The sequence below is a fragment of the Capsicum annuum genome, chromosome 3 (genome assembly GCF_002878395.1).
Source record: "Capsicum annuum cultivar UCD-10X-F1 chromosome 3, UCD10Xv1.1, whole genome shotgun sequence".
NCBI lineage: Eukaryota > Viridiplantae > Streptophyta > Magnoliopsida > Solanales > Solanaceae > Capsicum > Capsicum annuum.
In genome coordinates, this window is record NC_061113.1 from 11,082,670 (window position 1) to 11,108,003 (window position 25,334).

General features: G+C 36.4%; 1 protein-coding gene across 1 annotated transcript in view; it reads left to right on the forward strand.

Annotated features, from left to right (window-relative positions):
• Positions 1–25,334, forward strand: part of LOC107866478 — a 41,484-nt gene that overhangs the window by 10,355 nt on the left and 5,795 nt on the right. The window contains 19 exon segments of the mRNA XM_047409034.1: positions 3,418–3,600; positions 3,602–3,636; positions 3,873–3,978; positions 4,064–4,165; positions 4,330–4,383; positions 4,526–4,616; positions 17,480–17,627; positions 18,855–18,977; positions 19,075–19,271; positions 19,611–19,639; positions 19,766–19,914; positions 20,247–20,349; positions 20,436–20,531; positions 20,602–20,657; positions 20,741–20,864; positions 23,159–23,199; positions 23,201–23,219; positions 23,332–23,391; positions 23,475–23,636. Coding sequence (XP_047264990.1) covers positions 3,418–3,600; positions 3,602–3,636; positions 3,873–3,978; positions 4,064–4,165; positions 4,330–4,383; positions 4,526–4,616; positions 17,480–17,627; positions 18,855–18,977; positions 19,075–19,271; positions 19,611–19,639; positions 19,766–19,914; positions 20,247–20,349; positions 20,436–20,531; positions 20,602–20,657; positions 20,741–20,864; positions 23,159–23,199; positions 23,201–23,219; positions 23,332–23,391; positions 23,475–23,636 — 1,878 coding nt within the window.

The following is a 25,334-nucleotide window of genomic DNA, read 5'->3' on the forward strand; positions in this document are numbered from 1 at the left end:
ATTTGGTAATTGAGGCCATGTTTCGGGAGTAACGGTAGCGGAGGAATTTCTATCATGCCAACTTGATGAAACATGCCAAGGAGTAGAAGGGAGAGAGTTCCTTTGACTCTCCACTTGTTCTAACCTCCCACTAATAGTCATCACTTCCCCCCTTATGGCTCCTACCTCTGTACTCAACCTTTCAAGAGTTCGGGTCCTCAAGAGTAACCCTCATATTCTCCATTTCATTAGAATACATGGTTTGAGATGTGGTTCTCTCCATTGTCAAGGTATCACCTACACAAGCAACAAAAAAGTTAGTTAAAATCCCTCTCCTTACTCACACTCTTTCGGTTCACTCACACTCTAGCTTCACAAGTGTTGTAGATTGGCTAGTAACCCGTAAATCCTTAAGGTATGAGGATGATTTTGTCCGGAGTGGATTCTTGTTTGAAACTCAAAAAATTCTCATCGGACTAGAGCCAAGAGTTACAACATATTCAAATGACAAAAGCACACAAACAAACGTTAACACTAACACAAGGCTCAAGGGACTAATTGACAATCTAGTAGGAATGTACTAGTTTGTTAATTAGGTCTCAAGTCAATTAGAGGAAACTAGGAATCAATAATTAGAAACTACAAAATCCAAATTTGAGCTTAAATATCACATGAACAGTAACTAGGGTGACGTGGCAGCATGTCAATGGCCACGGGTCCACATAAATAGTTCATCATCTTGAAGTCTTAGTCCCCTTAGATCTTTCGTAATAGATGACTTATTATTGGGATGGAAAACATAAAGTCTTGTAATCTTTTACAACCCTTTTTTCGTCAAACTCAAAAGGTGATGTTTGACCTCACTAGTCCCACAAGTCAAGGTTCCTTATTTTAAGGAAAAGTGGTTGTCAAGGCTTGAAAAGGTGATGTTGGCAAGTCTTCTCACAAACAATTTTTAATTTTGTCTTACAACCTTTTTGGATCTATTTCTCTTTATAGAAGTTAAGACATAAGATGGGGAGAAGTTTAGGATGAACACAACATCAACACCTTCAAGAACGTAACAACAATACACCACAATGGTCACTTCCAAGTTTTTTTTCACAACATAATTATTTTTTTCACTAAGCTCAACTTTAGATTTAGACAACTTTTGTGTTGATGAGAAAGAAACCAACACAAGAAACAAACTAAACAAGTAAAACTTTTGTAGATCTACAACCAATTTTTGACCAAAATGTTCAAGAACACACATTTTGGTAAGAGCTTTTCAAGATTGGTTTTGTAAGAACAAAACCTAGACTTGAGATTTGATACCAAATTATACAAAGCTAAGTGTGTATCAAGAGATTTTAACCAATACAAGAACAACAAGATGAGCAACAGAGTGCTAGTGAATCAAAAATGGCCACACACGGCTTCACTAGGCTTTCAATACTTGTTTGAATAAGAAAAGTGAGTTTAAAAACAACAACAACAAAGACAATATTGCTAGTGAATCAAAAGAGTCCCACATGGCTTTACTAGACTTTTAGATTCAACAACACAATGTTAACAAGATTTACAAAAAAACGGATAGAAACTTGACACACATTATTCATTGATCTAAGAACCCTAACAAGAGAAAGTACCCTAAGACTAATGAATATTAATACCAAGTTCTTACTTGGACCAAGAGGAACTCAAAGAACCCCAAGAACCTAGTTTCTAGCGAAGATACAACACTAGTATCACTTTACTAGTGAGAATTTCAGTTTTGGCCTCTCCAAATGAGAAAGCGAAGTCAAAATATTACAAGTCTTGTTGTCTTCTATGATATGAATGAACTAAAATAATACTAGCCCTATTAAATGGCTTATATAGTAAATTATAAAGAAAAGACAAAAGATCTAAATACCCTTGGCATTTAATTGGGTGGGTTAGGGGTGTCTTGATGGGCATCTTTACACTTTAATAAGTATAGGCCCTTAGATGGGCTCACAAGGGCCTCACACACGTCCAACGATATGAACAAGTCTTGGAGTCATTACAACTCACATGCTTGGCTTTGTGTGAAAGGTCTCGAGCTACGAATTTCCGTATTAACTATGATCAGCAGAAGGTGCGGAATTCAACATAGTGATTTTTTCTTAGGTTCAAACTTATGTAAGATAACCTCTCTAATACCAATTGTTAGAGTACGAGCCCTACTGATTACTTGTTTTATGCCTAATGGTTGCCTATTTATAGAACAGGTTAACTAATGTGCTCCTATACAGCTAAAATGATAAATAATTACATAGTGATATTTAAGTGGAAAACACTCAACTCAAAGAGATGTAAAAACCCGTGAGCTGTACCTCTACAGGATTTAACCCTAACTTCCCTAAAATAATTTGAACCTCAACAAATCAACGAATTACAAAACTCTTGTAATCAAGGAATTAACTCTAACTCCTATTTCTACAAAACACAAACCTTCCTAAGGTAAGTGTTCCCAAGTCTTCGAGTTTCCAAACTTGAAGACAAAGCTCCTAACTCAGTTTATACTTCACTGAGACTTAGACAATTTTACAAATCAAGAACCAACCTAATAAATAAAGTCAAAGACTTCTTACCTCTAAGTAATAGGAACAGGTTCTTCTTTGTTACTTCAAGCTTTTGGAACTTTTTGATAATTCGTTGACGTGTTGATATCTTTTTAAGTGCATGAGTAACGAAGTGAGTTACTCCCTCGATATATAATGATTCTCCAAAGAGTCTTTCACTGTGTGCTTTCTTTTTCTTAGCTGCTTAAGACTCTCCAACTTAACAGACTTCTTTGTTAAGTCAAAGTCCTTCTTCAAGTGAAACTCCTTGCTTCAGTAGAACTCCTTATTCAACTTAATCTCCTTGTTTGAGTGAAACTTTTTCTCTTCAGCTTATCAATAGTGTTGTATTCAACTACAACTTATTTTTATCACATGTGATCCATCAAGATCGCAAGAGAGCTTATCCATTCTCAAGAGAACTTATCTATTCCAGCGTTTAACAAAACTTGTCCACTTTCCTTAGTGACTATGTTCATGTGGTTGGACCAGCTTGATTAATATGTTTCATTTATATTTCCATCATCAAAACTTCATTGAACTAACACATCCAAGTGCACTAACGCTCCAGCTATGCATATAGGGTCTGAAAGAAGCCGACCACAAAGGTCTATGGTTGCAGCATTACCTTACATTTCTACAAGAGTCTATTTTCACTACTTGAAATCGTGACCTTCTGGTCACATGGCAACAAATTTATCCATGATTTATTGTTAGTATAGAAACTAAATAGTTTATGCTTTGTTTTCAATTCATAATAATAATATTTCTGTTGTCTGAGTCCTTGTTTTGGGCATTTAATTGGAAATGATTATATATGTAGCCAGAGTTGTTCTGGGGTAGATGCTGAAATGGTGTATTTGATTAACAGGTAAGTTATCCGAACATGATGGAGTTTTTTGAGTTCCTTGGAGTTGATATGGACATCTCTGTTATGTCATTCTCAGTGAGCTTAGATCAAGGTCGTGGTTGCGAATGGGGTACCCGAAATGGATACTCTAGTTTGTTTGCGCACAAGAAGAATCTCTTGAATCCGTATTTTTGGAAAATGATTTAGAGAAATTAGCACATTCAAGCAGGATGTCATAAGGTACTTAAAATTTATTTATCTTTACATATTTAACGTCTTATCAGTATTTGTTATTGTTTGAGCAATTTGTTGATGTACTGATCTAGTTAGAAATTTGTTCATTTGAAAAGCATGCATTTGATGGATATGGACTAAGTTGTGCGGTTTTGTGCAGTTTCTTTATTTATGTGTCAAGCAAAAAAACTTTCTTCAATGAAGTTTATTTCACCTAGAATATGTTTTTGCCTGCATTGCAGTTACTTTGAAGCACTTGACAACAATCCTGACATTGATCGCAATGAAACATTAAGGCAATTTATTAAGTCACATGGCTATTCAGAGCTATTTCAGAAGGCTTATCTGGTGACGCTGTTGTTTGTTACTGTTATCAATTTTGATATTCATGTTTGGCCTTTTTGTTCATTTAGTTCACTCGTATGTTCCACAGATTCCGATATGTGCTTCAATCTGGATTTATCCCTTGGCAGGAGTACTGGACTTTTCTGCACATCACATTCTTTCGTTCTTCCATGACCACCGTCTTTTGCAGGTTTTTTTCCTCTAATCTACAATTCAAGCAGTGTACTCATATCGCATGTTGATTATAGACAATTTTTGAATCTGGTGCATACAAGATACCGAATTTGAATGCTTACCTCTATCATTTTATTGCCTGTGTGCCTAAGGCTGTGTTTTCCTTTCTTTAATTTACAGCTCTTTGGTCTCCCTCAATTGCTCACTCTAAGATGGCGATCACATATAAATAAGGTGATTTTTCATTCATAGATACTTCAAAATTCTTACTACTTGCCTGAGAAGAACTCCGGGCAATTACCGCTTTCATGATCTTCTGTGATTTGATAAGTTAATCATGTATCATCCTTGATCCTTGAGAGTAATTTGATGGCAGCGTCAAACACAAGTTAAGGAGGAGCTGCAAAAGAGAGGCTGCCAAATAAGAATTGGTTGTGAAGTAAATTCTGTAACAACAAATCAAGAAGGTCTAGCTTGATTTTATCTTTTGGTTTCTTGCAAGAGTTCACTGTTCTGTACATTTTATCATAATAGTAGAAGGTCATATACTATTATCCAGGGTAAGGTTGTGTATGATAAAGTACTATTGTCATCTGTCCCTATAAATATAGAGAAAGAAGATGAAGTTGTGTTTATTAGTCAGTCTCTAATCGAGTTTAAATACAACGTGAAGAAAACAAATTATACTAGCTTGACTACTAATAATTAGGAGCAGATAAACATTGGGATAAACTATGCAAACTTAAAGCCTTAATTTATGGACCAATCCTATTTTACATCTGTGAGTGGTACGTGCTTTGTTACACGTGGTACATGCTCTATTACGCCTCCCTCAAGTTAGGTGTAACAAGACAACACCTAACTTGGGTAGCATCCGCCAGAAGACTAGATTAGACAATGGTTTGGTGAGTGGATCTGCAACTTGATTAGTGGAGTGGATGTGTGATACTAGACTAGGCCATTGTGAACTTGGTCGCAAACAAAGTGAAGATCGACCTCAAGCTGCTTCATTTTTGTATGATGTATCGGGTTTTCAGCAATGTATGTAACCCCAAGGTTATCACAAAGTATTCTAGGTGTAGCAGAGAGTGGCACATGGAGATCCCTAAGCAAGTGAGTGATCCAATTTGTTTCATTTAAGGCAGAGGCAACTGCCCTATACTCAGCCTCAGTGGAGGATCGGGAGACTGTAGGTTACCTGCGAGAACAGCAGGAAATAGAAGTTGTACCTAGAAAAATAATGTAGCCAGAGATTGAGCGTTGATCATTAATATCACCCGCCCTATCAGCGTCAGCATAGGCATAAAGATTAGTGTACTGCTGTGGAGAAATATGAATACCATTCTGGGAAGTTTCTTTGAGGTACAGAAGGATGCATTTAACAGCCTTCCAATGAACTACGGAGGGAGAGTTATTGAACTGAGTACGCTTGTTTACCAAATATGTGATATCCGGTCCAATAAAAAGAAGGTACTAAAATTTACCAAGTACACTCCTATACTTTTTGCCATCAGTTTAGGGGCTCCGTCATCTACTAGTAGTGCCTCAAATGTACTCATAAGGAACTGAACGCCTTTGCAGTCTTGCATCTGAGTGTCATGCAACACCTCTTGAATATACTTATATTGACTAAGAAATAGACCATTGGCATCCCTGTGTACCTCAATTTCTAATTAGAAATAGTGCAGTAAACTAAGATACTTAAGAGAAAATCTTTTGGAAAGAGAAGTAATGACTTGTTGAAGTAGTTTTTCATTTCTTCCTGTGAGTATGATGCCATCCACATATATTAGTATATAAATAGTTATTTCAAAGTTATACAGAGAAAACAAAGAATTATCAAATTCTGACATACGGAATCCGATGATGATCAGAGAATTAGTGAGTGCATCATACCAGGCTTTAGGATTTTGTCGTAATCCATAGATAGCCTTTTTGAGATGACAGACATAGTCAGGATGTGCTGAACTTTCATACCCAGGTGGTTGGGTTATATACACGTCTTCCTAAAGATTTTCTCAATAAAAAACATTATTGACATCTATTTGATGCAATGGACAACTTTTTTGTACAACAAGGGTGAGAACGGTCCGAATTGTGGTGGGTTTACCACTGGACTAAATGTTTTATGAAAATCAACCCTAAGCATTTGGGTGAACACTTTTGTAACCAAACGTGCTTTGTACATATCAATGGAGCCATCAGGCTTAATTTTGATTCAAAACAACCATTTATAAGGAACAACATTTTTTGTGCAGTCCAGTGGAACCAAATCCCAAGTCTAGTTTTTTATTAATGCATCAAACTCAACCTGCGTAACATCTCTTAATATGATATCTTTGTGCTTGTTTGTGGGTTACAGGTAAAATGGATACAGGCTGGGTTATTTGGGCAGTGTAATCAATAATTTTCCATCGCTTGACAATGTTATTTGGCGACCTTGTTACTACACTATTTTGCACTATTTGTGAACTTGAACTATGGGTGCAGGGAATGGAGGTGAGTCAATAGAGCAACAGCTCACACCTCTGTTAGCATGGAGGGATCGTGATGAATTTGGGCAATGCTGATAAATATGCGTAATTGGTGGTCGGCGATGTAGAGAGCAAGGATGCACAGAGAGGGCAGTGGTTTGGCTTGAAAATATGAAGTGGGATGGTTGGGTATCAACAATAGGGGATAGGGAAGTAGTTTGAGGATTACTTGATTCAGGAGTGGTGAAATGGTCTGACTCTGGGTTATTTCCCTGCACGGCGTGAACTAAGCAGATATCTTGGCATGCACCTGGCCTGAACGGAATGGTGGGAGGAAGTAATGCAAGATCTAGATTAATAGTGGTGGAACTAATTTTCATATCTGGATTTTGATGTTGTAAAGTGTTTTCCCAATTTAAATATGAAAAGTTTTGTTTTAAGTGAGAAAAAATATTATCCAATGGGAAAAATTCTTCTAAAAATTTTACATCCTATGAGAGAAAAAGTTTAGAGTTGGTGGGGTCAAAACACTGATGGCAATGATTAGTACTTTGCTATTCAAATCAATGCATCATATTCGTCCAGCTAAGAGCCAGCTATCAAAATCCTGCTTCATGTTAATAAATACCTAGAGATCCACCTTGCAATGACAGTTATTGATTTACCAGTATACTTTACCCAAAAATTCTCTCTCTAGATTCTTCTTTCTCTCCTTCCTTCCTTCCTTCCTTCCTTCCTTCATTCATTCATTCCTTCTTCTTATTCTTCACCCATCCTAAACATCATTACGTGTATTCAAAAAACTTGAAGTCATCTATGGAGCCGTAGTGTAGCTAAATTCTTAGTTGATTGATTGTAACCGTTAACTCATCTATCAATAAACTTCCTTCTACAATTTATTAATTCGTTGTGTTTGTGTTGAGTACATTACAAGTGGTATCAGAGAAGCGAACCTGTCTCGACTGTGGGTAGTAATTCAAAGAAGATGTTTGTGGAATCATCGACTTTGTCTGAATTGGTTGAACGAAACAATGCCAATAGGAGTGCCCGAATAAATGGAATTTTAGGAATAGTTGTGGATTTAAAACAATTTCAAAGGTGATGTGAGGGTTGCATATGCAATGTTGACTGCTAATGTAACTCTTTCGTCTATGAGTGTTTACGTAGTGTTGACTGCCAATGCTATTTTTGTCTTCATGTCTGTTCGGAGGAATTGAATGAAGGGGACAACCAAACTGATGTGGGTTCTTGCAACCATGCTATTGAAAATAACGGTGAGATCAATTTAGGATTCAATGAGGACCAGGTGTTTGAAGAATGTCCTCAGTGGGTAGAGTATGAAATTCTAGTTGAACTTCAATCCATCCACAAAACAGACACCACAGAGATTGAGATTATGGACTTACATCTGTATTCACGACTTACTGTTCTTGATATTGAGGATACAATACCGAAATTGATGGGTCTCAATGATCTGCCATGCAAGGGACATAAGCTTGAAACAGAGTTTGGTGAAAAGCTATTCGATATAAAGCTGGAACGGCATAGTTTGACATCATGTTGTGGCCCTCTTAAAACTACTGGTTTGCTTCCACATGCTTTGGGTTTCTACAATTGTAATTGGGTTGATACAGGGAAAGTTTTTTGGGCATTCCTCGATCGGATAAAGTCGAGTGTGCATTCATTCAGTCGAGTTTTGCTTTTCAGTTATTCCAATGGCATTCCATTTCTACATGTTATAGACGCTGAAGCAAAGCTACTAACAGTTGCTATGAAATCAGTGGATTGGCGTCTTGATTCCTTGTTCATGGAAAAAGAAGTTGATGAAGATGATTTAGGTGGTGCACAACTATTCTTTGTTGCGTATGTGAGTAAGATGCTTTATCAATTTTATTTCACGAATTGACGCTTATTGGCCAAACCTCCGGTTTCAAAAGCAAAGATGTCTATAGTTGATATTCTGGATAATTCCAGGTTTCAGTCTAAAAATGAAGTGTTTGAAATTCCAACCAACTGGGGTGACCTCTTGCTCATAGATGGAAACAGATTGCTGCATATTATTAAATTCTTTAAATTTGGATATTCCTTAGGCGTACACATTTACAATTGGTTTGATATTACACAGGTTCTATGGACTTTCTTTGATAGGGTAGAGTTGTTTCTTGAAAGTAGGGGTGTTGAGTTTGAAGGAATACCAAGTTGGGGAAACTCCAAATGGTCAAGGATAAATGTGGCGACAATGAATGAGCAACAGATTGTTCCAGTATTCCATGACAACTTTGTTTTAATCTCCCAACCTTTTGTAATATACAGAGAAGTCAAACGATATCAATTCTTAGTTTTCTTTGAGCGAAATGGATCAGACGGTAGTTCTGGTCACTTCTACGGGGAAAATGGCTGCTTGAGGGGATTTGGTAGACTCGAAGCTACGGGATATACTAGTAATCTTGGTGAAGTTATCTTTGAAAACTCCATCCTTGAATTTGTTCCGGGGGAAAATATCTTACATGTTCCATTTGACCCTGGGGAAAGTACCTTAGAGCTACCGATTATCCTTACCACTACATGACTTGTATGAAGAGCGACAGATATCTCACTACATTAAGGAGGGATCTCGTATCACAAATCTATGACGGTGCTTCACTGAAGTGGTTATTTGCATCTTGGTTAGTCAATGAGAAAATTGGGTTATGAAACATGTTCAGAAAGATCTTTTACAGCAGCCACAAAGGAATATGAGGATGGTATAAAAATGTATAGGCAACTTACTAGAACTTCATTGGGACAACTCTTCCAATTGCATTACATTCATTGGCATTGGCACTTTTATGGGCATTCAATTTCACCTGCCATGAGCTAGGACAGCAGCTAATGTCAACTCATTGCTTTGTCATGACCTTGAGGACAAGGTCCATTTCAAGTGGGAAGGATTGTAATAATCCAAAGTAAATGGGTCACATGGGAGGCACGGGTTTAATGAGAAGAACAATCAAGGGCCAAGATTAGTAGCTCGCTCTTCATATCAATGCATTATATTCATCCAGCTAGGAGCCAGGTGTCAAAATCCTGCTTCATGTTAATAAATACCTAGAGATCCACCTTGTAAAGACAGTTATTGATTTACTGGTATACTTCACCCAAAAATTCTTGTAATGTACTCAACACAAACACAACGAATTAATAAATTGGAGAAGGAATTTTATTGATAGATGAGTCAACAGTTACAATCAATCAACTAAGAATTTAGCTACACTACGGCTTCATAGATGACTTCAAGATTTTTGAATACACGTAATGAAGTTTAGGATGGGTGAAGAATAAGAAGAAGGAAGGAAATAAGGAGAGGAGAGGAAGAAGAGTCTAGAGAGAGAATTTTTGGGTGAAGTATACCGGTAAATCAATAACTGTCTTTGCAAGGTGGATCTCTAGGTATTTATTAACATGAAGCAGGATTTTGACAGCTGGCTCCTAGATGGACGAATATGATGCATTGATATGAATAGTGAACTACTAATCTTAGCCCTTGATAGTTCTGCTCATTAAACGTGTGCCTCCCACGTGACCCATTTACTTTGGATCATTACACAAGGTTTGAAATATGGTTCTAATTTATTTTGGGTGTATGGTCGTAACCATGGGTAGCATAGACATCCAAATATTTGAAGAGATTCATAAGTCAGTGTTTCTTTGAAAAGAACTTCAAATGGGGACTTGTTATCAAGAGTGGCAGTGCACAGGCGACAGGCAAATGTCCAAAAGTTGGAGGGTAAACTTACTTGATGAAGCAGCATTTTGATAGTCTCAATAAGGTATCGATGAGTCTTTCAGCCAAGAAGACCCTTTGAGGAGTATGAGGGGAGATACAAGGTGTTGTATGCCATTAGAATTAAGGTATGGTTCCATGACTTTATATTCTCCGCCTCTATCAGTATAAAGTGTGAGCATTTTGTGATCAAAATATTTTTCAAGCACAGGATGTAATCTTTGAAAATGTTATTGCACTTCATATTTGTTTCTCATTGTTTACAACCAAATGTATTTGGTATACTGATCAACAAACTAACAATAGTAGAGCTTTTTATCAATAGAGAGAATGGGGGATGGACCCAATAAATCACTGTAAACTTCTTCTAATTGATATTTGTGTTGTATTCGTGTAGTCAAAAATCTATATTTCGACACAACAACTTCAATCCAAGTTCAAGTATAAACAAGAACATTTATGAAGTTTTGTAACACCCTCAACACAAGATCAAAAATACTTTTCAAAGAAGTGTGTTTTTTTTCTTCAGAAATTAGATGAAACAGAAAAAGGACAAGTCCTTCGACTTCATGAAGTGTACTTAAGGAAATAATTTCCCTCAAGTATCTGAGGTTGTGAAATGTTCCTCCCAGGATAAAATGGCCTAACAATCTGACTGTAGTGGTCCCTCAAACAATCGAATTCTCTTCGAACTCACTCAATAGTTAGATGATCACATGGAGTATTTTAGAAGATAAGAAATGTTTTCAAGTGCAGAAAAATTCATACTAAACCTGTGGAAAAATACAGGTTTATATAGCCATTAAGTACCCCTTTCGAAAGGTGGCAATGAGTCACCGTAAAGGTATATCCTTTATGAACAGTCATGTCTATCTATTCGAAAGAGTGTGTCTTTTCGAACAGCTACAACATCCAAACAGTCATACCTTTTTCTGAAATAGTGTGTCTTTTACTCGAAGAGTTGTGTCCCTTCCAAGCAACTTTTTATTTTCTATTCTCTCCTATTGAACCCAACAATCCCCCATATATAAATGGGGAATGGCTATTTTTTCATAAAACTTTACGGACAAGTATGTGACCATCAAGTAAAGACTGATTGCATTTGGATAAGTGGGTTTTCCTTTGAAATTTTCATAGTGAACATGCATCGAATTCACTCGGTCAATCGATAGATTTGATATCTTCTAACCATCGAGTTTTAATGTAAACCTAGACAACACATGTCACACAACCATCCTTTTACCATTTATGGTTCTCACGGTTTTATTCGTTTCAGCCATGAATACATCTCGGTCTCATGAGAGCTTAGAGAATATGACTTTACTAACATTCTCCATGAAGCGGTTTTCACTTCGCCCTCACATAGGTGATTTCTAATCGTTCAATCCTATATATTAAACTATTTGGTCAAATCTGCTAAACTTAGATAATCATTAAAAAACTTCACACCATAACTCTTATCCTTGTTTATTAAACATTGTCTACATCATGAGCATGGGTTGGATATATTGACAATGTTGAACCTGTCAGACACAACTTTGTTTGATCTCCTTGAACCTAGCTCTTGGGATCTCCAATCTGCTATGTAGAGTTACCGCCATGCTAATTTGTCCTAGGTCGTAAACTCATTCCCTTGGATGTCCTCTCAACTCTTTCTCTAGATAGGCCTTTTGTAAGTGGATCCGACACATTATCCTTTGACTTCACATAGTCAACAGTGATAATTCCACTAGAGAGAAGTTCTCTAATGATATTATGTCTCCATCTGATATGACAAGATTTTTCATTGTACATCATGCTCCCTGCCCTACCTATTTCTGTTTGGCTATCGTAGTGTATATATACTGGTGCCACTGGTTTGGGCCAATAAGGAATATCTTTCAAGAAATTTTGGAGTCATTCTGCTTCTTCACCGGCTTTATCAAATGTGATAAATTATGATTCCATTGTATAGCGAGCAATACATGTCTATTTGGATGATTTCCAAGAGACTGCTCCTCCACCGATAGTAAATACATATTCACTCATGGATTTCATTTAGTTTGATTCAATAATTTAATTTGTATCACTATATCCTTCAAGTACTGTGAGATATTTATTATAATGCAAAGCATAGTCTTTAGTATAGTCAACCGTCTTAGGTCCTATCCTTACTCTTTTACGCATAGGAACTTGGACCTTCGCTAGACACCTCCACACTTTAAGATATTTCAAGTTGGGTTTTCTTCCTTTTTATTTTTCAGATAAAATTAATTGTGTCTTACTATAGGTCACTCTATTGAGTATTCGGTTAGCTGTAAGGATAGCTTCTCCCCATAAGTTTTGCAGTAAACCTGAACTTATTAGCAAGGCATTCATCATTTCCTTCAAGGTTTGGTTTTTCCACTCCGCAATACCATTGGACTGAGGTGAATATGGGGCCGTAGTTTAATGGACAATTCCATTCTCTACACATATTTGTGCAAAGGGAGATTCATATTCTCTGCCCCTATCACTTCTTATCATTTTGATTTTTTTTCCAACTGATTTTCAAATTTTATTTTATATTGCCTAAATACATCTATTGCTTCATCCTTACTGTTTAGCAAATAGACATAACAGTATTTAGTGCAATCGTCAATAAAAGTTATAAAATACTTTTTTTACCATAAGATGGTATTGACTTCATATCATAAATGTCAACGTGGATTAAGTCTAAAGGATTGGAATTCCTTTCAACGGACTTATACGGATGCTTTGCATACTTTGATTCTATACACGTTTGATATTTTGATTTATTGCACTCAAAGTTTGGCAAAACTTCTAAGTTAATCAGTTTTTGTAGTGTTTTGTAATTGATATGTCCTAATTATTCATGCCACAAATCATAAGACTCAAACAAGTAAGAAGAAATTGAACTTTTATTGATTTCAACATTCATTTTGAATAGGCCGTAAGTGAGGTAGCCTTTTCCTACATACACTTCTCCTTTACTAAGTACAATTTTTTCAAAAATAAATACACATTTGAATCTATTCTTGTCAAGAAGTGATACAGAAATTAAGTTCTTCTGTAACTCCGGTACATACAGGACATTGTTCAAAGTCAACACTTTGTCTGATGTCATTTTCAGGCAGACTTTTCATGCTCCTTCAACTTTTGCAGTTGAGGAGTTGGACATATATATCTTCTCTTCCCCTTGAGCCGGAGCAAAAGTAGCAAATAAGTCCTTAGTAGCACAAACGTGGCGGGTGGCACCAGAATCCATCCACCATTCTAGGATTTCCCACCAAGTTGCATTCAGACAGCATGGCACATAGATCATTCATTTCTTTCTTGGACTCAGTCATATTTGCTTGGTAATTCTTCTTTCCTTTCTTTGGGGCACGACAATTCGTAGACTTATGGCCAATCTTTCCACAGTTAAAGCATTTTTCCTTGAATTTCCTCTTGGGTTGATTGCTTTCCTGTCCAGCTTTCTTTCACTTTTTAGAGTTGTTATGGTCGTCTTCTACAATATTTGCTCCACTTATTGCAGAATTTTCTTTCGACCTTCTTTCCGCAGCTTTATTGTATTGTTCAATCCGTAGTCTTACTAAAAGATCTTCAACTGACATATCCTTTCTCTTATGTTTCAAGTAGTTCTTGAAGTTCTTCTACATAGGTGGTAACTTCTCTATTATTGCCGTGACTTGAAATGCCTCGTTCATGACCAAACCTACAATTAAGTTCATGTGAACATTAAGAATATTTTCAATATATTCAACTAAGGTATTCAACAAAATCATACCTTCCGCGAGGAGATCGTAGATGATAACTTGCAGTTGCTGGACTTGAGATACAATTGACTTATTTTCAATCATTTTAAACTCTAGGAATCTTGCAACGAAGAATTTTTTTGTTCCCACATCCTCAGTCTTTATTTTCTTTCCAACGCCCCCCATAACTTTTTTGCCATCTTTATTTCACTATACACGTTGTATAGTTCATCTTGGAGGCCATTTAGAATGTAATTCCTGCATAGAAAATTTGAGTGCTTCCACGCCTTCATAACGACAAATTTCTCCTGGTCTGACATTCTTTCGGGCACCTCCGGAGCTTCTTCAGATGTAAAACATTGAAGGAATAAAGTTATATGGTATAATAACATCTTCTGTTGCCATATTTTGAAATCTACACCCGTGAATTTTCCAGGTTTCACCGCTAGTGCCATTGCCGAGGAGCATTAGTACGACTCGTTGTAACAACATTAGTTGTTGCCACAGTCGTTGCAGTATCATGCACTTGACTGTCAGTAGTCATTTTCCTGTCACAACAAGACAGTAACTTTAGTATATCAAAATACTATTAATGAAGTTGCAGCAACTTTAAACACCCCTTGTTCCTAGTTTAACGATGAAGTTTTTATGACTTTCAATCGTCAACCGAGTGATCTTTAACTGGTGATGAAGATTTTATTTCTTCAAATCACTAGTTAAGTTCAAAAGGAGTAGAAATCTAAAAGCTTTAATCTCTAGAAACCAAGCAATACAGATTTCGAAAAAAAACTTTAGTGAAAAGAAAATTTCACCAAACAAGCAATATAAAAATATTTTTTTTCAAAATTATTTCCTTAAGATTGTTATTTTTGGATACACAAAAATCTATATTTCGACACAACAACTTCAACACAAGTTCAAGTATAAACAAGAACACTTATGAAGTTCTGCAACACCCTCAACACAAGATCAAAAAGACCTTTCAAACAAGTGTATTTTTTTTCTTTAGAAATTAGATGAAATAGAAAAAGGCCAAGTCATTCGACTTCACGAAGTGTCCTTAAGGAAATAATTCCCCTCAAGTACCCGAGGTTGTGAAATTTTTCTCCTAAGATAAAATGGCCTACCAATCCGACTATAGTGGTACCTCAAACGATTAGATTCTCTTCAAACTCACTCAATAGTTAGATGATCACACAGAGTATTTTAGAAGACAAGAAATGTTTTCAAGTGCAGAAAAATCATATTAAACCTGTGGAAAAATGCAGGTTTATATAGCCATTAAGTGCCCCTTACGAAAGGTGTCAATGGTTCACCGAAAAGGTATATCCTTTCTGAACAGTCATGTCTGTCCATTCGAATGAGTGTATCTTTTTCGAACATCCACAACCATCCAAATAGTTATACCTATTTCCAAAATAGTGTGTCTTTTACTCAAAGAGTTGTGTCCCTTCCAAGCAACTTTTCATTTTTCATTCACACCTATTGAACCCAACAATTTATTGGACAAAGTATTTGAATAAAAGGAAAATCTATGAGCTTTATTGCAGCAACAAGAATTACAATAAGTAAACTTGTCTTTTGAAGAATATGAAAGACGAGAATTATATAAAATGGAAAACAAAATTCGAGAGTGGGTTTGGCCCAATCTTCGATGCCATTGATGTAAGAAAGGTCCAGCAATGGGAATGTTGATGTTTGGTCGAGTCAGGGACGGTCATTCATAGAGTCCTACTTTATTCAGGCCATAGGCCACGTAGAAGAGGTGCTCCCATAGTCAAATCCTTCATAAGAAAGTAAAAGGAAAAAATTCTATTGAAGTTAGATTATCTTTGCAAAATTAATGGACTGAAGTGAGTTTGTGTTTGATAGCTGGAGAACACAAAATATTAGAGAGTTTGAAAGAACTATTTGATGTAGTTAAGTGAGTATTACCAGTTTGAGTAATCGAAATCACATTACCACTACCCATTGTCACTGCGTTCAGACCTTTGAATTCTTGAACATTGTGGAGTGAGTTGGTATCAGAGATGATGTGGTGAGAGGCACCCGAATCAAGAATCCAGGGATCACTCGATGTTGTTTGTGCAGCAAAATTTGCTTTTGCTTCAAAGTGGTTATGGGACCAAGAGCAGCAAACATTTTTTGTATGCCCAAATTTGTCACAAAGTTGACAGCGTACTCATGATGAATGGTGTGGGAAGTTACACCACTGAGAATTATCCATTGGATTGCACCACTGGGAATTATCCATTGGATACTGAGAATGAGTGCTTTGATTAGGCTGCCTATATTGGGGATGCCAGTTGTTGTTATTGGATGGGCGTTTGTTGTTGTGTGGGGCTGATGGAGGATTTGGCACTCATTGAGAAATAACTATTATAATCTGGGTGGAAGTCTTCTTGAGGTCCTCCTGTTTGAGGAACAGTTCATGATCAAGAAGCTTGTCAAAAAGTTCTTCATAATTGATAGGAGAGTCCCTTGCCCGTATGGCTGCAGAGATCTCGTAGAATTCTGACCCCACTCCACTCAGTATTTTCAACACTAGATCTTCATTATTGACGGGTGAACCTATCGTGGCGAGTTCATCAAAGAGAGAGCGAATCTCTCGCATATATTTGACAATGGATTTGTTGTCTTTACTGACTCAATTGATATGGTGATAAAGGTTGAAAATGTGGTTTGCGATTTGCTTGCAAAGGAAGTGTGAAGTTGATCCCACGCAGCTTTGGAGTTAGTAGCAGAAGCTAACGTAGGTGAGATTATGGCATCTACAGAGGCCATGAGAGCATTTTGGATTAATTTATCCTGACAAAATCAATCCTTGTATGCAGGGTTGGTTGTCTCAAGGCTGTTAGTTTTGATTGTTTCAGTAGGGGACAGCATGTTGTCGTCAAGATAACCATAGAGGTCATGGCAATGAAGCAACATGGCAATCTGGGCTTTCCAGATGGTGAAATTAGTGCTACAAGTTAGTTTGATGGGCAGCTGGGATGATGGATTGAATTGAATCAAGTGTTTGAGGATAGAGGTTGATCGGCGTTAACGACGCGGGTGGAAGTGGCCATCGCTGCAAAGAGAAAAAAATTAGATCTTGGACTCTGTTAAGAGTATTTTGGCGTTGATACCATATAAATGTAGAGAAAGAAGATGAAGTTGTGTTTATTAGTCAGTATCTAATGCAGTTTAAATACAACATGAACAAAACAGATTATGCTAGGTTGACTCCTAATAATTAGGAGCAGATAAACATGGGGATAAACTATGCAAACTTAAAGCCGATTTGTATAAGAAAATGTGCTTCAATCAGCTTTGTGTTACTATCACATAGCTATGAAACGGAGGAGCCCTTGCAGGTTGTACCATAGCTAGCAATGATGGTGCCAAAGAAGTATTTGATGGATGCATCATGGCTGCACATGCTCCAAATACTCTGAAAATGTTAGGCGAAGAGGCAACAAGCGATGAAACAAGAATACTGGGTGCTTTCCAGTACGTCTATAGGTACTTTCATCTCTTTCATTTTAATACTTTGGCTTCTTTTATCTTTAATTTTACTTTTATATTCTCTGGAATGTGATCCATAGAGACATCGCTAATGCTGTTTATCTTCCCCTAAGAAAAGGTACTAAATGTATAACCATGTTTTGTATATATGTACTTTCTGTTACCTGAGGAGCTTTATTTTGTGATTTAGTGAAGTTCAGTCAAAATGCATGTTTTAATGGTGGCAGGTTTAGTCAATTTTCAGCTACGACCTGGTAGATTTCTAAGCTAATAGGAAAATTGTATTGGAGGTAGGAGCGGGGTTCGGTCGGTTCGGTCTGACTGTTTAATATCGGTTCGATTTATCGGTTTTCGGATTGACAAAAATGACATCCTTAACCAAACCGAAATAAATTCGGTTTGGTTCGATTTTTACAAATTCAGTTCGGTTATTTCGAATTTTTATTTTGATTTGAAATATTAAAGTAGTTAGCTCTCTTTTTCATAACTGAGCATTTAAAATTGATGAGTTTTTTTAGAAAAATTATTTATTTCAAACCTGTTTTTCATTCCCAAATATAAATAACTATAAATAACTCAACATGGATGAAACGAAATGACATAATCATAAGTTTAACATAATACATAACGTCATTAATCATTACATATAATATAACCTTGCATAAATAGTCTACAAAACAACACAAAACTCATAAAATAGCCCATGAAACAACATACTTTCTGCATAAATAGTCCATAAAACAGTTCAAAGTCACCAAAATAGTCCATAAAATATTTGAGTCACTAAAACAATCCATAAACAGCCTGCGGCGTATGCGAATTTGTTGTTAAATGTTAATTGTGAATGTGAATTACTAAATATTATATATATAATATATATATATATTATTTATTTATAAAATTTTGGTTTTTCGGTTTAACCAAATTTTTTTTTTTTTTAAAATGAAAACCGAACCGAAAAACCGAAATTTTAAAATTACAAACCAAATCCGATCTGAAAAACCGAAACCAAAATTAAATTTCGGTTTGATTTTTCGATTTTTTCGGTTTAAATCAAAATATGCCCACCCCTAATTGGAGGCCAAGATTAATATAGTTAATAATTACGCCTCAAAAATTTTATCCACGAGCACTACTTGTCTTGCTGCTTGGTGGATTGTACCATAGTCTTAATAAGATTTATGATGTTAAAATGCAAAATCATCTTCTCTTCCTCTGTGACAGTGACATTTTTCTTCATCACGACACAACATTCCTGCCTCGCAACCCAGCAGCATGGAGTGCGTGCAACTTTCTTGAAACCACCAATCGTAGAGGATGTGTGACATGTTGGCTCAATATAATCCAGTTACGTATGTTATGGATTACTGTGATTTAGGACTTTTGGTAGGAAGTAGAAGAGAATGTTCTTCTATGGGGAATTTTTCTCTTAATTTATGATGAGCTGTCTAAATTTACAGAATCTTGGTGACCCAAAGCTGCCTTATCTCGTAACCCTGGATCCTCCTCACGCACCAGAGCATACATTGCTTAAGTGGACAACACGTCACCCAGTCCCCTCAGCTGCTGCATCAAAAGCTTCATGTGAGCTACATCAAATCCAAGGAAAGAGAAGAATATGGTTTTCTGGAGCATATCAAGGTATGAATCTATTTTTATGCAGAGCATGGATAGTTGCTTCAAGATAGATGTTCCTTTATAACCTGCTACCATGCAGTCTTCTGATCGACTTCAACTACGTTCAATTTAAAGAACCAGTTACTGTTGTATTAAGTTATACACGATTCAATCTATAACAAAACGCTGAATGAAGTTATACCAAATTATACATCATGATTATTTTCCTTATACATCATACTAATGACCCCTTATAGCTTGAGTTGTTCTAACTTTAGTATTTGCTTCTCTTTAGTGCACCGACTTTATTTTCTGCTTTGCGTTTCACTGCTGATTGATCTCTATTTGTTTTAATACTTTTAGGCTATGGATTCCATGAGAATGGACTAAAGGTAGTACTACTTCAACTCAACAGATTTTTAAGTATCACCTAAATTGAAAACAATGTGGAGTCTTTTCCCGCTCTTATTCTCCCTTTGATCTCATTTGGATGATTGTCTACCTTTGCTCCTCCTCAGGCGGGTGTTGTTGCTGCATATGGCATGCTTAGAAGGAATTGTAGTATTCTGGACAACCCCAAGCAGATGGTACCAACCTGGCCTGAAACTGGAGCACGCCTCCTCGTTACAAGCTTTTTCAAAAATTTCATTCAAACAGGATGTATAATGTGAGTGATGATAGTTTCACCTTGTATTCCTTTAATCACAAAAAAGCAGGAAATACGTGTCTAACAACTTGTCTATTCCCATGATCCTACTCTTGTGTCATCATATTTGTTATCTTGTCATTTGAATAGTTGCGAGATGTAGAGAGATTGACTTTGTATCAGAAAATGATAGTGAGATGCAGAACGATTACTTACTGCGAAAATACACTTCTTCCAATCTCTTTGGATTAAACCTCATATACAAGTCAAAAATCATGCGTGTGAATCGCGATTACGAAATTTTTTTCTTGATAAGATATCTAGATAATGCTTTTATAAGTTCTGATATACAGCTTTATGGAAGAAGGAGGTACAGTTTTCACCTTCCAAGGAACAGATAGGAAATGCTCTCTCAAAGTTTCTCTTAGAATTCATACTACACAGTTTTACTGGAGGGTAATCGAAATTTTCTTTTGCACCTAATTTTTTTTTTAAGTTACCCAATCTTGAGAATTTTTTGTGACATGGATAATCTCTTACAGGTTGCAACTCAAGCTGACATAGGCCTTGCTGATGCTTTTATTCATGGGGATTTCTCTTTTGTTGATAAGAATGAAGGTCTTATTAATCGTATCACGGTAAGGAAATGACTTGATATCTTTGTGCATAGCTTTCGGTTTGTACTTAGTTTCCCGAGTTATTTTGCAGATATATCTTGCCAACACAGATCCGAAAGCATATGTTAAAACGTCTAGCAAGAAAAGGTAAGAAAGTTTACTGACCTGAAATCAAGAAACATAAACTTCTGTTCATACGTTAAGTTCTTTATCTCTTCTTATGGCTCTAGTGGCTGGTGGACACCGATGCTTCTTACAACAGCACTGTCAGCGGCAAAATACTTCATTTGTCATGTTTCAAATCAGAACACGCTGACTCAGGCTCGTCATAATATCTCTCACCACTATGATATGGTAACTAATGAACTTGCATATATATCACCCAAAGAATGTAGGGGAAAGATCACTACTGAAATTGAACCTCCTAACTCAAGGACGAATTGAGGACTTTTCTATCGATAGAGTTTTGACAGATGCACCAACCAAGGTCCACTTTAGATGAGTGAATCTCCTAGAATATATCGATTCAGGTGTCATACTATATATCAAATGAAAGGTCTTTGAGCCGTCTTTCCAATGCATCTAGTTTTACCTTAATCCAACATCGGAGTGGAAAGTTATGCCCATTTTACGTTAGCATGTCCATCTGTTATCAAGGTGACGACTAGAGGTGATAAGCTGTCAACTAGTTGACAAGCCATCAACCAAGTCGTCAACCATAACCAGAACATGAAGAGGAGTTGACGACTAGGTTGACAAGCCATCAACCAAGTCGTCAACTAAAGAAATTCCAGCAATTTTATTCAGTGCCTTAGGGGTATTTTGGTCTTTTTCTCACCTCAAACCCTACCCGCCCATGAATTAAATCATCCAATAAGTGTTATTAGCCATCTCTAATCAGTTTTAAACATCGCATTATCCTCACCACTCTCAAGAGAAAGAAAGATTAGGGTTTCCTCCAAGGCTCATACTCCCAAGACTAAATTTCAAGCTACTTCGAATTCTTGTTCATCAAAAAGGTATGTAGGGCTATCCTAAACTCCATGGGCATAAATTTATTGTTCAAACAAGTTTTTAATGTATATAGTTTCGTACATGAGGTGGGTTTTGAAATGGTTGAAGAGCATGTATTGTTAAACCATTTTATGATGAAATCTTGTATAAACTATGAGGTTGTTCTTTTGAAACTTGATTTTTTTTCATGTGTACATGTGCTATTAGTTTGAGAAGTTATATGAGAGAAAGATTTATGTAATTCCCTCTCTTGTTGTGAAACCCATTGTCTTAACAATGTTATGGATTGTTTACACGGATGGTTAAAAGTTGAGTTTAAATGTTTTGCCGATGTTTATGAATGGTTATTGTCTTATGAACGAATTAAGAGGGGTTATTCCTTGTTTTATAAATGCTCATGTTTCCTAATAAAGGACTTGCATGTGATTGATGAAAGCGATAACCACACTTTGTCAAAGTATTGGAAAAAAGAGTATTTTGCATGAGTTTCATATGTTTTGAAATAAGAACTCTTTAGTGATGTTTAAATTCTTTGGGTGGTCATTGATGTGCTTTTGAGTAAAAAAGGTCATGGATATGATGTGGTATGAAATAAACGACTTGCAAGTCTGGGTATGACGATACCCGGTGATGATATGCCCTTAACATAAAAAGCGTTGAGTGTTTTTTTATAAGCATGAAGAATGTTTTTAAAGAACTAAAAAGGGGCTTAAAGAGAGTTAGATGGTTACCCGAAGAAGGCATTAGAGTGTAAGGGCTCTTTGCTGGAAATCGAGTCTTGCCGATTCGGGAGATATGATTGGATATGGCCAATGTATACTTGCCCCTGAGGCATTGGTATACTAGAATAGTATTTAGGACTCCAATCCTTGTGGTAAACTTGGATTGGGGGCTTGGCCCTCGATTCAAGAGCGGATTCCATATAGCCCGTGGGATCGTAGAAATATAGGGTGTACCATCTAGCTCAGAAGTAAAAATAAAGAGTCAGGTCATTATTACAAGAAAGTGTTTCGAAGTTCTCCAAATTATGCTCATGTGTTTTCATTTATGATATACTAAACTGCTTTATAAAATGCTCTCACTTATGTTGTACAAAATATATGTTATTTTTGGATTGTTCTATATACCAGTACTTTCGAGTATTGACCCTCTTATATTTCAGGTTCTGAGGCCTAATCTCGTGGTCACGCTAATCAATAGATTGTTATCAGACATTCGGAGTTGGTGAGCGTCCCTTACTTCGGAGGGCATCTTTTACCATGTGTTGGTTTCTTTTGCTTTTAGTTTATGGTCCGACCGGAGACCTTGTCCCGGTTTAGGTAGATTATTGATTCAGTCCAGGAGAGACTTCGTAGACTTGTTCTAAATGGATTTGGGTTTTCTTATGGGATTATGTCTCGAGTTGTTATGTAAGAATAACGGAATTACCATGTTTTCAGATTATCTTCCGCATTATTATAACACATGAATTATGTTATGATTACATGCTAAGGGGGTCTCTCGAGCCTTCGTGGTTCGGAATGGCCGTCGCGATCAGGGTCTCGGTTTGGGTCGTGACATCAATCCTTGCCATATTTTTTCCCAGTTGCTATTGTGTAGATTATAAGGATTGTGGTGTTGATATTTTTTTTCAGAGTAATGATTTCTTTTCGCTCTTTCTGGATGAGACAATGACACTCATGTGCAATTTTCAAGGTTAGCTCTTAAACTTGTAATGCTTGCCACCTTTTTCTTCGTATGTTAAGCTATATTTCCTGTTCTTTATCTCGCTCCATAGTGATCTATTTTCTTTCATAATTTTTTCTAGTGTGAGGATGAAGACCTAAAAGATGCACAGTTGAGAAAGATTAATGTTCTCATTGGGAAGGTAAGTCGTCAAATAAGTAAAAAATCATCACTAGTACTACATCAATTTCAGAAATATCTTGATTTTTCTTCTATTCTCTTTAGGCAAAAATTAGCAAGGAACATCACATTTTAGAGATTGGATGTGGTTGGGGAAGTTTTGCTGTGGAAGTTGTCAAACAAACAGGATGTAGATATACCGGTATAACTCTCTCCGAGCAGCAACTGAAGTATGCACAGTTGAGAGTCAAGCAAGCAGGCTTTCAGGTATAGCACTTACAATGTCTATGAAACTGACACTATGATATTATTACGATAAGCTGTGGCAAATGATAAAGCAATTGGGAAATTCCACTTCATGAACTAAACATTTTTCCATTTTCAAACTGTAAGTGTAATTATTCTTAGATCAGTGCTTAACTCTTAACAACGAGGTCTGTACTGAATAGATAGAAGCAGAAGAAATAGAACAAAAGAAGAGTAGAGAAGAAGAAGATGTATTGGAAGAGTAGAATAAGAGATTTTTGTATATTCAACTTGTTCTAATCAATAGTACATTGTTAGTTATTTATAAGAGAATCAACTACTCATATTTCTATCTACTTCAACTAGTAGTTAACAAGAGTAACTAACTGTTTTTCAAGAAACAGTTATAACAGACTTTCAACTTTCCTAGACACAGCTAACTCTTCTAGACTCTTCCACAGCATGTGATTTTCTTTTGTAATCAACACTCCCCCTCAAGCTAGGAAGGTGAAAAAATGTCACACATTCCTAACTTGTGATTTAGATGCACTTGTTGAGCCTTGGTGAGACCTTTGGTTAACATATCTGCAGGCTGATCTTGTATAGCAATGTAGTTTGTAGTGATCATCCCTTGGCTTATCTTTTCTCTTATGAAAAAACAATCAATGTCAATGTGTTTAGTTCTTTCATGATAAACTGGATTGGCAGCTATTTGAATAGTTAATTTGTTGTCACTGAACACCTTGACTGGTAGTTTTACTTCTATTCCAATCTCCTTTAGCAATGCTAGTATTTAGACCAGCTCAGCTATTACAGCTGATACAATTGCTAAGCTTCTGAATTCTGCCTCAACTGAAATTCTGGAAACAATTGCTTATTTCTTTGACTTCCAGCATACAACTAACTTCCCAATCTTTACAAAGTAACCAATTACTGATCTCCTGGATTGAGGACATGATGCCCAATCTGCATCACATTAAGCACTCACTTGATCATTTGGTTCACTAGATAGTAACACACTCTGACCAGGTTGATTTTTAACATATCTTACAACACTGATTACAGCATCCATGTGAAAATTCTTTGGTTCATGTAGAAATTGATTTAGTGTTTGTACACTAAATGCAATATTAGGTCTAGTCATGGTTAAGTATAGTAACTTGCTGATCAGTTTTTTATATGCACCTTGATCTGCAAAGGGGTAATCAGTAGGTTGTAACTATTTGATATAGTCATCAAATTATTTTGAGGTCAGTTTGAAATTGTAGTCCATAGGAGTGACCACTGGTTTAGCTACTGTTAACCCCAACTCTGATAGTAGTTCTAGAGTGTACTTCCTATGGTGAAGTAGTATCCCTTTGCTTGACCTTGCAAATTCTATGCCAAGAAAGAACCTTAACTCACCTAGATCCTTCATTTTGAAGCTTTGTTGTAGAATAACCTTTGCATCTTCTATCAGCTCCAAGCTATCATCAGTGATTAGCATGTCATCAACATATACAAGAGCCAAACTGATTCCTTCTGATGTCCTTATTATATACAGATATGGATCATATTGGCTTTGAACAAACTGAGACCTCAGTAAGACTTCTGATAGCTTTGTGTTCTATTGTCTAGGTGCTTGTTTTAAGACATATAGGGATTTGGTCAGTCTGCATACTGAATTCTCCCCTTGACTGGCAAATCCCTGAGGAAATTCCACGTATACCTCATCAGTGA